Source organism: Pelobates fuscus, chromosome 7 (assembly GCF_036172605.1).
Source record: "Pelobates fuscus isolate aPelFus1 chromosome 7, aPelFus1.pri, whole genome shotgun sequence".
Taxonomy (NCBI): Eukaryota; Metazoa; Chordata; class Amphibia; order Anura; family Pelobatidae; genus Pelobates; species Pelobates fuscus.
Genome location: NC_086323.1, coordinates 56044422 through 56061354, shown reverse-complemented (window position 1 = coordinate 56061354; position 16933 = coordinate 56044422). Strand labels below are relative to the sequence as shown.

General features: G+C 40.6%; 1 protein-coding gene across 5 annotated transcripts in view; it reads left to right on the top strand.

The window, feature by feature from the left end:
- Positions 1 to 16933, top strand: part of CACNA1E (calcium voltage-gated channel subunit alpha1 E) — a 738678-nt gene that overhangs the window by 151407 nt on the left and 570338 nt on the right. For all 5 annotated transcript variants that reach the window (XM_063428300.1, XM_063428305.1, XM_063428301.1 and 2 more), the window contains exon 2: positions 16262 to 16742. In XM_063428300.1, coding sequence (XP_063284370.1) covers positions 16276 to 16742 — 467 coding nt within the window. In that variant the 5' untranslated portion in view covers positions 16262 to 16275. The remainder of the gene's footprint in view (positions 1 to 16261; positions 16743 to 16933) is intronic.

The window sequence follows — 16933 nt, the reverse complement described above, 5'->3', positions numbered from 1 at the left end:
AATTTAGAGGCCTTTGTTATAAATTTGTTAAAAGATCTCTCACTTGATACAGATACATTTAAATCAAAAATGGAGAGAATACACCGTCTACAAAAACCAAAAGATATAGATGAATCAAAAGGGATGTAATGGTGACATTTCTGGCCCATTCCTTATTAAAATTATTAAAAATGTATAGAGAGCACCCAAAAAAAGCCCAGAATTTAAGAACATTATAATATTGCACGATCTCTCCTATCAAACAAGAAGATGGCGTAACACTTTTACTGTAAAAATTCCCATATTGAAACAGAACAACGTCAAATTCAGATGGGATTTCCCGGACTCTTTAAGAGTTTTTTTTGGAATGGAAAAACAATATTTTTGGATTCTGTTGAAAGCCTCGACAGATGGATGAAAGCTGAAAAATTCATTTAGTGCCTCAGTATGACTTGGAAGTGAGAATTGTTTTTTTTTTTTTTTTATTTCTCCCCCTCTATTTCTATACACTGGAATTCAAGAAGAAAAGTGTAAGATTTTTTTTGCTACTGCACACTTTTTTAAAGTGTCTAGATGGACTAGGTGTGTCCTCTCTCTCCCCTTTCCCTCCTGACGTGATGTGCTGGGATGGTGGGGGGATATAAGGGGAGGATACACCAAGTTTTAGGGATATAAAAGTGACACTGTAATAAATGTTCAATAAGTCACGATTGATAAAGCACATAAACACTTTAAGTGGTTGTTAAAGTGGAATGGCTCTTATTAAACACAAGAATAAATCATTTACAAATTATGGTATTACACTTAGACACTTTTTAGGGGAAATATATACATTTTAAAATTATAAAATTAACACAGGAAAAAAAATCTATAAGAGTGGCAATGGACTTAAATGAAAAAGCAAAATATTGTGCTATTAAATTATATTGTACTAATAATTTGCTATCACTAAATGAGGAATGTGGTGTGCCCTCTCTCTCTTTCCCCTCTCCCTCCCGGCATAATGTACCGAGAGGGTGGGGGGAGATGGGGGGAGGATACACCAATTTCTGAGGATATAAAAATGACATTGTAATAAATGGTCAATAATATATGACTGATAAAGCACATAAACACACTTTAGATGGTTGTAAAAGTAAAATAGATTATATCAAACACTAAAATAATACAATGTATTATGTACGGTATTCCACTTAGACACTTTTTTTTGGGGGGGGGGGAGGAAGAGGGAAAATATACAAACTTTGAAATGACAAAAGTGATACAGGGAAGAAAAAAAATGAATGAAAATCTGTTATTGTACTATATTATACTCTACTCTACTAATAATTTGCTGTTTTTTGAATGTCCCCTCTCTCTTTTCTTTTCCCTCCCTCCCATTTTGAGTAGGCACATCTGGGATGGCGGGGGGATAGATTGAGGGGGCATTTAAGCATTTAATTACTTAATTTGCTTTTTTTTCCTTGTTCTCTTTTCCTATGCTTAAAGTAAATCTGGGTAAAAGGAATATAAGTAAGAGGTTAGACTGGGTGAAATAGCTAGAGATAAACATGTTAATTAGGTCTCAATTTTTTGTAGTAAGAATGCCCCCCACCCCTCAGTCCCTCTGAACGTCATAAATGACGGTATAACAAAATTGGGTCATTTCTAATTTGATTGGACGGAACCAGCAAAGGGTGCTAAGTTCCTCTTTTCTTACGGACTGTTTTTTTTCCCACTCTCATCTCTATAGAGAGGTGGAAACACATGTTGTTTTTGTTGTATTATGTCTTTGTATTGTCGCATGGAGGGTCACGGTGGATCGGCGTTCTTCCTTATTAAAGAATGGTTAGATTAGCATCGATCAATGTACAGGGATTAAACTCCCCACAATAGAGACCCATAGTTCAAAATGTTAAAAACAATGATAAAACAATACATTGACATTGCTTTCTTACAAGAAACCCACTTGAAGCAAGCATTAACAATATCTTTAGGAAGTACACATTTTCCTTTATTATTTAGTGCTTCAAATCCAGATAAAAAAACTAAATGGGGTTGTAATACTATTCTCGTGTTATTTAAAAGTTGAGATTATTTATCAACATTCAGATCCGCTGGGACGATATCTAAAACTAATATGTAGGATTATTGAGGTGGTACATACATGACCTAATATATACGTTTTTTCCAAACTGCACCAGTACGCTTCTTAATGAAAATCTTTGAAAAAATAGTAGAGGTTAAGATGGACCTTTGTATCATAGGTGGAGGTTTTAATTGTGTAATAGACGCTCATGAAGATTATATCAAATAAAAAACTAAATCCAAGAGCAATTAAACAAACAAAAAATTTAAATAGAACGATTTGTAAATATGATTTATTTGACCTATGAAGAATAACTCATGCATCAGATACTGAATATACCGACCTTTCCCATGTTCACCTTTCCTACTCAAGGATAGATATGTTCCTAGGGGATAACTCTGTACTAGGGAAAATTAGTAAAAGCTGGATTATATAATATAGCCATATAGTATATCTGGAATTGAAGGATGAATATGGAAAAGGCAAAAGATCGACCTGGAAATGAAAATTGTTTTGTTTAAAAAGATCATAAAAGTAAAGAAATAGTGGCTGAATGGATTAAAAAATGTGAAACTAATAAACCAGAGGATACATCATGGACCAATAATTGATGCACATTCACATCCGTTATAAGGGGCTATGTTATTGAATTGAAAGAGGAAATGATTTTTTGGCTTATCATAATCTGAACTGTACATTAAATGTGATGGTATTTCTAAAGAAAATAAACTTAATCACTCTCATGATAAACTATCTGAATTGATTAAAATACAAGAAAAAATAAATCTAAAACTTAGAGAAAAAAAATGCGATTAATTTGTTTAAATTAAACATGAGTTATTTTAACAACAATAATAAAGTGAATAGACTTCTTTCAAATAGGCTAAAAAAAAAATCAAAAGGTCAATAATTGAATTTCAAAAATCATAGAAAATAATAGACAATAACACAAGCTTTTAAATCCATGTATAGCTCATTATATAATTTTAAAAAATGGAGATAAAGATAAAAATATCTCTAGGCTAGTACACTCCCCAAACTGTACAAAACTACAAATAAGAGCATTACAGAAGAGGAATTGGCAAGGGCAATACATAGATTGGAAAGACAAAAAACTCCAGGATCAGATGGCTATACTGGTCATTTTTGTAAGAAATTTAGTGATCTTTTTCTCCCTTACTTGGTAGGAATGTTTAATGAAGCAACACAAACTGGAACATTTTCAGAAGAATTATTAGGAGAGCCAATATGATACCAATATTGAAGCAGGGCAAGTGTCCGACTAAAATAGAAAATTATAGGCACAACTTACTCTTGAATAAGTTATATGCATCAATACTGGCAGGCAGACTTAAGAAGGTCATAGACATCATTATACATCCTGACCAGGTAGGGTTTATTCTAAATAGAACAGCTAATATGAACTCTAGAAAGATTTTGAACATTTTGGATCTAGTAAATAGAACTCGCCTTCCCACGTTGACCCTGTCAGTGGATGCAGAGAAGGCCTTCAACAGGGTCGGCTGGGAATATTTAAATCTGAATTTAAAAAGAGTATGTATAGATGGATGGATGTACAGGGTTATAGTGGCCCTTTATACATCACCATCAGCCAGAGTTGTAGGACAAAACATCTGTTCTGACTGGTTCCCACTATTGAATGGCACACGTCAATGGTGTCCACTTTCCCCATTAGTTTATATAATTTCTTTAGAACCATTTGCATGTAGGATTAGGGAAAATAAAAAAATATTAAAGGGGTTATATTACAATCACTAGAAACAATAAATAAATCTATATGCAGATGGTACATTGATCACGCTAATAGATTAAACTAAATCATTGGAACATCTAATGATAGAGTTTACTGAATACTTTTAATATTAATATAGAGAAATCAATTATTATGGGCTGTAATTTAACAATGTGATGGTCCTAAGGAGGTATTAATGACCCCATTATTCCACCATTATTTTTTGTTATCAATAATAATTTCAAACACCTTTCCCAGCACACTCTGTTGAGTTGTTGTGCCACAAGGTGAGGAAAATCATCCCTTTTGTTTTATTTTATACAATTAGCCCTGCTCCAAAGAATGGTCATTAGATTTAAAAAAAAAAAAAATATTTAAAGACATGGTGGAAGAGGTACTTTAGATATTATCCTGTGTTTGTATAAAGTAAGAGTTTTCTCATGCACTGCATGGACCATGTAAAGTATGTTTACCTTAAGTAAGTATATCCGACTACAATACTTTAGTATTTTAGCTCATAATACTTTATTACACATTACCCAATGTGTCAAGGAAGCAATGCAAAGAAGAATGAAATGAGCACATGTAGAACTATTTGCTTGAGCTTTTTAAACTTCTAAGAAATTGCTTATTTTGCCTGCGCCGTGTGTTGCAGTGGGTTTACAAGAAAAGAAAGTAGTTACATTAAAGAGGCACACTGACAAAATGCTGTAAAAGAATATTTGAAAAGACCAGGTACCATAAGACCTGTAATTTAACAGTGTAGATAGCAATCGGATTCTGAGAAAAGAAGGTGTTAATTCCAACACAATGCTGCCTTAATCTTTTACTGAATGTTTCATGTTTGATGGCAGTGTAAGGAGATAATTCACAGTTTTGTTACTTTATGCATTTAATAAAGGGGCTGTTGGAGGTTTGTAGGTGTCAGGGGGCGTTTGAATTACTGTGTATAGAAATACAGTGAGCGAAATCCGATGAAAAGAAATAACTCTTAGTTTCAAACTCCCACCTGTTCAGGTAAGCATTCACATTATCATGTTTAAATAGGCTTCAATCAGACTCTCAGTGATCATTTGTAACATCAACCTTTGGTATCGGAAGAAAGTTTAAAATACAGGTTTAATGATTTTCAAACTAAAGTTCGCTCTGGGTCTGTTATTCTTTTGTGTTCTTGTTCAGTGAGAAGTTTCTTATTCATAGTGACAAAATATCCAAGATCAAATTTAATAAATTAGATTCTATCTCTAACAGAATGCTATGAGAAACACTGATTGGAAACCTAAAAAGCTTGGGTATTGAAGCAGATGATTGCTTGCTGTACTGATCCATGAAAAAAAATCCCCTTTAAATAGAGAGGGTGGATTCAGTTCTGCAGCTTTGAAACTTGTTTCTAAGTTATGTGATTTGTTTCGGATCTCATTAGACTTTTCATCAATAGGTGGCATAGATACAGAAGTCATAAATGAACAAGTTAAAATAAAACGAAACAAAAAGCACCAAGTTTTGAATGCACATACTGATAGTGGGCATTACTCTGTGTCTTTTCCCTCTACTACTTAAATGATACCATAGTGTTAGGAATACAAGGCTGTATTCCTAACACTATAGCGTCTCCTTGCCACTGCCCCTTCCTCTCCCCTGTAATTAAGGATTAAATAATTATTTCAGCTCTTACTTAATTCCAGCTCTGAGGTCTGTCTCCTCCTTTGACTACAGGATGACGGGGGACCTAATGCACATGTGCGGCAAGTCCTGCGCGTACATTAAGCCTTTCTCATGAAACTCTCTCCTGCGCATGCATTAGGCCTGTATCCACCACGAGCTGGAACAAGGTGCTTAGCAGTGAATGGCCCTTCCCCTCCCAGTAACTAGATGACACATAGTTCTGGGAGTACAACTGATTTGTATGAGTCAAACTCTACCTTTTATGCACAGACCCCAGCAGGGGATCTCTAAACAATACAATGTAAGCACCTCTGAGGAATCTCTGGGCCTGCCAGATAATTGAGTTAAATACCGGTAAGTTAATTATCTCCCAGAGCCCAACACAAAAACATAAAATTACCCCCAACATAATAAAAATATACAATAACTCCACATGTTCTACATCCCAAAATAGCCCTGATCTGAGCACCCAAGTTGTCCAAATAGTGCTCAGATCCATGAAGTGTAGGGGAAACGCCACCGTGTCAAAGTTCTTACCGGCCACACACTTGTTCCTATACCCGGGCAACTTTTGGGAGTTCCATGTATGAGGTGCTCTGCCTGGCTCTCAGGGAGCGTTTGTTCCACTTAGTCTCAGGCACATTCCCTCCAAAAAACACTCCCCTGGCTTATTGCATAGTGGTTCAAAACCCCAGACCAAGTTGTCTAGGAACCGCAAGATCACCTTGTGCCAAAAGATAACTATTTGTTGTCAGAGTGGGCTTGGACATGTGGGGGAGAAAAACTAACGTAATGAATCACTTTGTAGCCAGTTCTTTCCTGTGTGTTCTCTTTTCCCTGTTCTGTATTCCCATTGGTGAAAATGATTGTGCACTGTTTTTTTTTTTTTGTAAGCTGGATCTTTATACATTAAACAAAGTCTGAGTTTTTGCAGTTGCCAAAAAAGAAGCTGGGTTGTCTCTTTCTTGAGGTCTCACAAAATATGGCTATTCATTGTCCTCTATAAAGTAATTACTAATAAGAGTATCGCCAGTGGATTATTTGGATAGAAGATCATTTAGTAACCAGATACCAGCACAGTATATCCTGCATATGCTACTAAAGATAAGTCCTAGCATTTAATGGAGCAGTTTAGTGGTACGGGATATGTAAAAAGAAACCTACAGACGATAGTGTTGCCTGAAATGTTATGCCTTCGGTAACAGAGGTGGTAGATGGAGTCTGAAGTGGGCATGGCTAGGATTAGTATGGATTAGGCAAGAATGTTACAGTTGTTTTGTAGATGCAAGCTTGTCGGTGGCTCCGGACCTAGGGCTGTAGGGGTGTCTTGGTACACCCCTACAATTTAATCAGTTGGTTATGGGGCAGATGGAACGGCTGTGTTAAATGTCATGTTATTTATATTGTATGGGGGGGAGGTGGTTTTACATATGACTATGGATTTGTTGGCAGTGACTAGACACGTGGACCAGTGAATTTTTTGTTTCGTACGAATGATTTCGTACTAAATAAAATTTGCATTTGGCAATCCCGAATTTTGTCCGCAAACCATTCGTTTTCAAACAAAATTAATTAAAAAATAATTTGTTTTCGTCCATTTGGATGAAAACAGCACTGCACATGCGCAAAAAAAAAAAGCAAGGAGGGAGCCGGCAGCGCTACCAGCTCCCTCCTTGTAATAAATACCTATTCTAACCCCCCTGCATTAAAACCTAAGGGGGTCACTATAACCCCCATATTAGTAAAAGAGAGGTTAAATCCTCCTGCATGTCCCGTCACTAGTGCAATAAGGGGGATCTGAGCACAGGTTAAATACTGCCGCATGCCCCTACCTGTGCCAGGTCTCCTGTGTAGTAGGGACATATCGCCTGCTTGCTGTCATTAAAACTGGATATACAAATCTGTATTTTACATAGAAGTGATAGAGAGCTACAGTACGAGTACGTGTAACCAAAAGCATGCTGCGAGTAGGGACAAGAGGGAGGATTTAACCTCCCTTTTTATTAATATGGGGGCCATAGTGACCCTCGTTGGTTTTAATGCAGAGGGGGGGAATTATTATTTATTACAAGGAGGGAGCTCGTAGCTCTGCCGGCTCCCTCCTTGTTTTTGTTTTTTTGTCATGCATGCGCAGTGTTATTTCTCCGTGCTGTGGGGGTTAATTCCCCTGCAGCATGGAGTCTATTAAACGAACGAAACAAAACAAAAAGGTAATGCATTCGGCATTTGCACTTTCGTTTAGTTTATATTTCGTTTTTAGGTCTTTCGTTTACGTTTTAATAAACGAATAGGAAAACATCCAAATTTTCGGATGAAATCGTATTTGTACGAAAACTAATGCACATGTTTAGCAATGACCCTATTTTGTTATATTTTACTTAATAATTTAATTGAGCTGTGGATGAATATTTTCCAATAATAAAAATCATCGTCCATGTTTTATTGCAGATTTTGGGTAAGTGTTATGACTATGCCGGTCGACGACTATGCACTTGTCAAATAGCTGAAAACCCCATCATCCCTTATTTTAGTAATACAGTACCTGACTATCCCTAAGCGTTAAGTAACTTGGAATTCATCCAACATGGAGAATTTGTCTGTGGCATCCCACTAACTAAACATTAACTAAATAAAAATTCAAGAAAATTGTATTTGGAATGCTTTTATATAAAGGGGTGTTTATTCAATTACTAAGCAATTTAATTGGCTCCCTTTCAATAACAATTATGCTTTGTGTATGGAGTACACGTTTGTATTTTTCCCAATAATTACATTTGTATTTCCTTAAACCTGCAATTTTTGTATTTTTATTTTCTGGAAACACTATCCCTATAAAAGGAAGAATTGAGGGGATTAATAATGGAACAAAGATGTAATTTATAGCAGTGGTAGGAAAAGAAAAACATAATTGATTTAAGACAATGAAAAGGATGTTTCTTTGAAGCTGAGATTACATTAATGAGCAGAACAATTTTACATTCTAAATGAAAATGGAATTAATGCAGCATTAATAATGGCAGTAAAAAGCAAAAAAAAAGTGGTATGTATTCAATATGTATTTTCGTAAACATTAAGCTGTAAGAAGTTGATAAATAAGTTGAAAAATCTAAACCAAAAGTTAAGCAGTTTTTTCAAAAATTGTTACTTGGCCCTAAATGAAACAACTTAAGTTCGCTGTTTAGTAAGTAAGCCTTATAATAATTGTGGCGAAACCAACCTCGCCACTATGAGCTGGAGAAGCCTGGTTGCTCGCCTGCTTCCTTTGGACTATGGACCAGACTTTAAAAAGCTTTATTTTACCGGCAGAAAGGCATATTCGTGCCTTTCAGCCGGGGTGTTCGGTAGATTCCAGCTACCGAACCAACTACCGTATGAGGGACCACCTAGGAGATGGAGTGTGCCGTCAATTAACCGCCCAGAAGCTGCGGTTAACCGCAGCTTAATTGATGAACGCTGGGTGGCCTTTGTTCGTTTGCCGACCACGAGGTAGCGGCCATTTTAATCGTGCGAAAGACCAGCGGTGTTCGGCGAGGATTCTATGGAAATATAAACGGACACTTAATTGCACGAACACCGCTGAGCCGTCTGTCGCCTGGGTCCTAATCGTACAAGGTTAACCGAACACTGGAATTCGGTATTTCTATGGGAATTGTAGTAACCCAGATAGCTATACCATGGAGCCTATTTGTGTGATTAAAGACTTTGGCTCCATGGCGATTAAACTGTATTCGTGTAGTCTGGGTGCCATTCACCTAATAATGTGCACCCAGACCTGAGCTATCTGGGGATATGTAACATGTCTGTGTTGGGAGGAATAAAAGTGACTTTATATATTTTAAAGCATAATACTGTATTTAGATCCCCACATGTGTAATGGAGTCTTGTCTTTGTCCTGTGAGATAAGTGGATTACCTCTACAATTATCTCCAGGGCAGAAGGGAGGAAACCAGGATGCATTGTGGGAATGTTTACTGCTGTGTGTCTGTAATTGGTTTATGTCTGTCCTTTGTTACAGTCTTCCATCTGGTCCCCTAGGGGAGTGTCCACCAGGTGGGAGACCTGCATAAATACTGGGCAGGTAGCCCTGAGTAAAGGAGTTGCTGTTTAACCCTGAAGCTGGAGTGTGTCTCTTTCTTGGGGGGAAGGGGACTGTATGCCGACTGCCAGGAGTGTAAGCTGTCCATATTGCTTTTCCTGTTCGGCTGCTTCCAGGGTTCGTGTGTCTGCTGTTCGAGAGTTGGTGAATGCGTGCAGTTTGGGAGTTCGGGAAGTTGGTGCTTATGGTAGCTGCTGGTCTATGGAAAAGGGGATTATCGCCTAAACGCATTTTTCCCCTTTTATGCTGAAACGGTCCGTTACAATTGGTGGCAAGCGGTGGGATCGTTCCTACAACCAGAGGGACAGCTACAGACAACACCATTCCTGGATTACAAAGTGAGGGCAACGCCAGTACCCGTACAGCGCCCCTATCTACAAGGAACCAACTGCAGCAGAGCAAGCATGGCACCCAGCTACACGCAGGAGGAGTTTGACAAAGAGCTGAGATCACGACTGATTTTCTTCGGACCCAACCCCCCGGAGAAATGCGTGCGGCTTGTGAGTGGACATGTAGATGAGTACCTGCGGTTCATGGCAGATCCAGCCAAGGGTATCGGTCGCCCTATCCGGCGGCAGAGTGCGTTTCGGAGACTCAAAGGTGTACCCCAGGGAGATGATGGTGTCGTCCATCCTCCCCAGCAGCCGTGTGTGTCCCAGGGAGCCGAAGGTGCAGTCCTTCCTCCCCAGCGGCAGGCTGAGTTACAGGGGGCAGAGGTTGTTGTTCCTGCCCCCCAGCAGCAAAGTGATATGCCAAGAAGGCAGTGTGAAGTGAAGGGAGAGGAGAGCAGCGTCCTCCCTCCCCAGCGGCCGTGTGTGCCCCAGGGAGCTGATGGTGTCGTCCATCCTCCCCAGCAGCCGTGTGTGTCCCAGGGAGCCGAAGGTGCAGTCCTTCCTCCCCAGCGGCAGGCTGAGTTACAGGGGGCAGAGGTTGTTGTTCCTGCCCCCCAGCAGCAAAGTGATATGCCAAGAAGGCAGTGTGAAGCGAAGGGAGAGGAGAGCAGCGTCCTCCCTCCCCAGCGGCAGTGTGTGCCCCAGGGAGCTGATGGTGTCGTCCATCCTCCCCAGCAGCCGTGTGTGACCCAGGGAGCCGAAGGTGCAGTCCTTCCTCCCCAGCGGCAGGCTGAGTTACAGGGGGCAGAGGTTGTTGTTCCTGCCCCCCAGCAGCAAAGTGATATGCCAAGAAGGCAGTGTGAAGCGAAGGGAGAGGAGAGCAGCGTCCTCCCTCCCCAGCGGCAGTGTGTGCCCCAGGGAGCTGATGGTGTCGTCCATCCTCCCCAGCAGCCGTGTGTGTCCCAGGGAGCCGAAGGTGCAGTCCTTCCTCCCCAGCGGCAGGCTGAGTTACAGGGGGCAGAGGTTGTTGTTCCTGCCCCCCAGCAGCAAAGTGATATGCCAAGAAGGCAGTGTGAAGCGAAGGGAGAGGAGAGCAGCGTCCTCCCTCCCCAGCGGCAGTGTGTGCCCCAGGGAGCTGATGGTGTCGTCCATCCTCCCCAGCGGCAGTGTCTGTCCCAGGGAGCAGAAGGTGCAGTCCTTCCCCCCCAGCGGCAGTGTGTGTCCCAGGGAGCAGAAGGTGTCGCCCTTCCTCCCCAGCGGCAGTGTGTACCCCAGGGAGCTGATGGTGTCGTCCATCCTCCCCAGCGGCAGTGTGTCCTGCCGGGAGCAGAGACAGTCAGTCTCGCACCCCAGCAGCCGGACAAGAGAATGAAAGGGGAGACAGCTGGTCCCCCTTTCCACCAGCAGAGAGAGTGGCAGGGAGAGGAGCCTGCTACCCCATTTCCCCAGCGGCAGTTTACCGTCCAGAGAGAGGAGCTTGTTACACCCTCTCTCCAGCGGCAGCCTAACCCACCAAGGGGAGATGTTAAGCCCCACGACTGTGCAGATGGGACCGTAGTCTCTGTACTTACAGCCCAAGGGGTAGGGACGGTCGGTCCTGTCCCCCAGCCACAGAGCGGTGTATCCAAAGGGGAGACAGTCAGTCTCCAGCAACCAGGCTCCAACCAGACTACTTCCGTGGTAGTGCTGGCACCAGGACAGAATACCGCTGGTTTCTGCCCCCTCAGCAACCCACCAAGGCAGCCTAACTGTTCCCCACACAGTCATGGTGAGACACCTGGACCTGGACAAGTTTGTAATTTTTTCAGGTGTAGTACCCAGTTATTGTGGGGGGGCTGTACTAATAGTTGTGTTTTGTGGGTGGGTTGCTGGACTAACCAGGGCACTGACCGGCAGGAGGTCAGGTACCCTGTTAGTCTAGTTGGTAAAGGGGAGAAGTGTGGCGAAACCAACCTCGCCACTATGAGCTGGAGAAGCCTGGTTGCTCGCCTGCTTCCTTTGGACTATGGACCAGACTTTAAAAAGCTTTATTTTACCGGCAGAAAGGCATATTCGTGCCTTTCAGCCGGGGTGTTCGGTAGATTCCAGCTACCGAACCAACTACCGTATGAGGGACCACCTAGGAGATGGAGTGTGCCGTCAATTAACCGCCCAGAAGCTGCGGTTAACCGCAGCTTAATTGATGAACGCTGGGTGGCCTTTGTTCGTTTGCCGACCACGAGGTAGCGGCCATTTTAATCGTGCGAAAGACCAGCGGTGTTCGGCGAGGATTCTATGGAAATATAAACGGACACTTAATTGCACGAACACCGCTGAGCCGTCTGTCGCCTGGGTCCTAATCGTACAAGGTTAACCGAACACTGGAATTCGGTATTTCTATGGGAATTGTAGTAACCCAGATAGCTATACCATGGAGCCTATTTGTGTGATTAAAGACTTTGGCTCCATGGCGATTAAACTGTATTCATGTAGTCTGGGTGCCATTCACCTAATAATGTGCACCCAGACCTGAGCTATCTGGGGATATGTAACATGTCTGTGTTGGGAGGAATAAAAGTGACTTTATATATTTTAAAGCATAATACTGTATTTAGATCCCCACATGTGTAATGGAGTCTTGTCTTTGTCCTGTGAGATAAGTGGATTACCTCTACAATTATCTCCAGGGCAGAAGGGAGGAAACCAGGATGCATTGTGGGAATGTTTACTGCTGTGTGTCTGTAATTGGTTTATGTCTGTCCTTTGTTACAGTCTTCCATCTGGTCCCCTAGGGGAGTGTCCACCAGGTGGGAGACCTGCATAAATACTGGGCAGGTAGCCCTGAGTAAAGGAGTTGCTGTTTAACCCTGAAGCTGGAGTGTGTCTCTTTCTTGGGGGGAAGGGGACTGTATGCCGACTGCCAGGAGTGTAAGCTGTCCATATTGCTTTTCCTGTTCGGCTGCTTCCAGGGTTCGTGTGTCTGCTGTTCGAGAGTTGGTGAATGCGTGCAGTTTGGGAGTTCGGGAAGTTGGTGCTTATGGTAGCTGCTGGTCTATGGAAAAGGGGATTATCGCCTAAACGCATTTTTCCCCTTTTATGCTGAAACGGTCCGTTACAATAATATATGATGATACACACAGGGTTGTTCAATAAACAACGGGTTTTCTAAACACCAGACAATGACTAACCACAATGGCAATTATCATATTGTTCGAATATGTACGGATTTTGCAGTCCAAATGGCTGTATATGGTATAGGGGCCATTCAGACGTTAGAGAATATCCCTGAATGTATGGGCTGTGTCTTCAATGTTGTTTTAAGTCCTCTTGTTGCTTAAGACAGTATCTGAATAGATTGATTTAGTTTCCATTTCATTTCCAGTACCTTTGACCAATGGCAGTCTATAGGGTTTATTCATTAAACAGAGGATTGTAAAATTTAGACTAAAATGCAAAAGCTGTGTCTCTGTGATTCTAGACTTTAGTTTTTCTAAAATAGCATTTTGCGTTATTTTGGATTGGCAGTTTACTACAGTTCAGTGTTTATTGATAATACCTTAAAGAATAACAATCTGGAACTTAAAGAGACTATCTAAGCACTGTAACAAGTTCACCCTGCTGTACTGGCTATGGTGCCATGAGTACCCTAGCTTGCCCCAAGTTTAAGTAGTAAAATGGTTTGAGAATAGTTTGGCAACTTACCTGTGGTCCACCCAAAGCTGTTCTCCTCCTCTTCTGCAGCCCAGAAGCTGCACCCTGAGCTAGACTGGCATTGTAGGTCTTACTTAGCTCGTTGGCTGAAAATGCTTGCTGCCAATGAACTGTTCCTGCACTGCAAAGCTTAGCTTATGGGAGCTAATTCCTTGCTCCAGAGGAAGAGGTGGACAGTGCCTGGTGAATCCCAGTTAAGTTATCAAACCATTCACAAAGTTAGAATGACGGTTGCTTGGAGGACTCCAGTGTGGGGGCTGCACTCATATGTTTAGACTGGGTCATTACCAGTACATGAAACCCAAGATTGTAATTATATCTACTCTTGGAAAGCTCAGATGACCTTTTTATTTTAAGCAAGTTTTCACTTCCTGTCCAGAAGAAGGCATGCTAACATTCAACATTTAAGATTTACATCAGAGCATAACAAATATTGTAACGTTTAATTTCAGAATAATGCAGATAAAATGCATAATACACATTACAGGTTCCACTTCACGTAAAAATGGGAGACATATTCTCTATTACGTGTTGGTCATGCTTTTGTAGAGCACTGGCCAAAAACATAAGAAACATGGCATACATTTAGTCAAGTGCTGACTTGGGTCCCATGTTGTCTCTCTGTATCGGTTTTCCATACACAGCATAGAAGTGGCCTAAGCTACGTTATTAGTCATATAGAGGTGATATAAGGTGATATGAATATTATAAATATTATTCATGCATAGAGAGTCTATGGTGTTATTAATAACTCAATTATATTGGTAAATATCTTACCAATTATATTCTCAAAAATCAACCCGGAGAACGGAATCTCAACCCCCCCCCCCCCCCCCCACACACACACACACACTCCATTTACAACCAGCCAATCCATTTACAATAGATCTAAACACATTAGAGACATCTTGGTATGGGCTGATATTAGGCCCATTGCCAAGAATACTCAAAAATGTTTATCTAACACAGTTGGTGGTACATTTCCATGCCTTAATTGTAACTCTCACAATTCCATTATCAGGTAGGATAACTTCACTCATCCACACACTGGTCAAAGTTTAAGGTTAAAAGTTATAACACCTGTAAATCTACACATGATGTGTTGTCCTTAAGTGTACTTGTGGCCTCCTAAACATAGGAGAAAACATAATGAAAAACAGAGAAAGTCTTAACAAGCATACATCGACCATAAGAACCCAGAAAAAGGAACTACCAGTAGCAGCCCATAATCATAACATCACTCAATAATGTTTCCAGGTCATTGAACATGCTCCACTGATAAAGCGGAAGGGGGAACTGAAAAAAAAGTTCTTGCAAAAGAAGGAAGCATATTGAAATTTTTTTTATTTTGTATTCAATATAACATCACATTGGTACTGATCACTTTTTTACCCTTATTTTTATTACTCAGAAAACAACATGGTGACCACCCCTTTGATAATATCTGGTATAGCCAAGTGCTATACCAGAAATTACCAAAAAATTACATTGGTAAACTCTGGTATAGCCAAATGCGTAATGTGATCTTAGCTAGTATGTATTGTCTGAGAAAGATGCTTAATGCTGTATATACTATATATATATATATATATATATATATATATATATATATATATATTGCTCACATGTGGCATACATCATCTCAGAGCTCTAGTATTTGTTTTTAAATAATACTCGGTGCTATTGCTGTCTGAGAATATGGTCCATTAGCATACAAACTACAATTATATAATTTCTCTTAAAGAAAATGTTAATATTGTGTTGAAACAATGTCTCTTTTAATGTATTTTCAATAAAAATGATGTACTGTTGATTTCAATCGGTCTCTGGATTACACGTCATACGTTTGTGGACCTCCTACTGCACAAAAGGAAGATCATCTGACTAATTAGTATGTGCTTATAAACACACCTGTTTTTACATTCACTATACATGATTAAGGCCACTCAGGCTGAAATGTCATATTTTTTGTAGGGCTACAGCCCCCCTAAATAAAGATTGCTTCTCTTATTGCACCAGAATTGTTGCCCTATTTTTGCAGAGCTATGGTCCTTCCGGGGAAACTCCTATAGTTAAATTGCACAGATATGGCTAATTAACAGTAATAACACATACACTGATCTTTATGGTTTAAATCAATGCTGGGCGCGTGAAATACATTAATTCAAAACTCTGTATCTGCTGATCTCTCTGTGCTCATTATCTGATGTTTGTGTGTTTTTCTGATGCACAATGAATGTATATAAATTCAACAATTTAATTTGAGTATTGGGAAATTCTGCTAGCTGTCACGTAAGATTCATGTGTCTCCTACAACTTTTTATCTGTGCAGTTCTGGAACAATTACATGCAAAGAATACGCTCTGCTTTTTAAACAGCCTTCATCTCCTGTGTGATTTACCAAAGTAAGGACAAGGCTCGCATTTGAAAAGTTGTGTGCTAGTGTGTTTTGGTATATTCAGTAATTCCTAACCCTGTCTACCTCCTACACAATTCTTTTTTTTTCATCTTGTTATTAACTGTACAATATGTTGTAGGAGTTGACATAGGAGGATTTTTTGTCAATCTGGTATAGCGGGAGAAAGTGTTAACCTTGATTTTGAATAAGCAATTTTAAATCTGCTAGGCATCACATTTACATATCTTTTCTTATTTTTTGTGTGTTGTGTTTCTTGCAGAGAAATGTGTTCAGATGGTATTAAAGATGCTGGAATTAAGCTCTTGTTCAACCAGTGCTCACACTCTTACCGAGCCCGACCAGTCCAGCACACTCGAGATACCGGCACTGGATACTGACACGCAAAGGTATGTCTTGGCCCTTCCGGAAGCAGAAACTTGGCGAAAGCACCGGTTGAGCTTGACTCAAGCTACTCAATCCTGCTCACTTCTGGAGCCTGAGACCCTTTCAGAAACTTTAGTTTCGCGCACCGCAAGCTACGATGCCTTGTATGATCTCCGAGCTCGGGATGTCGAAACTGCCTTCCCCTTCGAAGGCAGCAGCATGTTTGAGGTGGCCACTGGAGTGGACTCAGATTTTCCCTTGAGCCCCCATATAATAAAACGAAGGAGAGGAGGACTCATAGAGCAGAAGGATATCATCAAAGCACATGAGGCACATAAGATGCAAAGTACACCCCAGGCGAGGCGGAAAGAGTGGGAGTAAGTAATATTCCAATTGGGGGCTTGATTGGCAAAATGTTTTCAGATTCTATACTATCACTCCTTCCGGAGAAACTAATGGCAGAAAATTATAATTTAATTAGTATAATGTATTGCTTTTTCTTTCTGCATTCTTAAGGCACACTTTATAATGGTTGTGTTATTATAGAAATCTAGGGCATGACTATTTT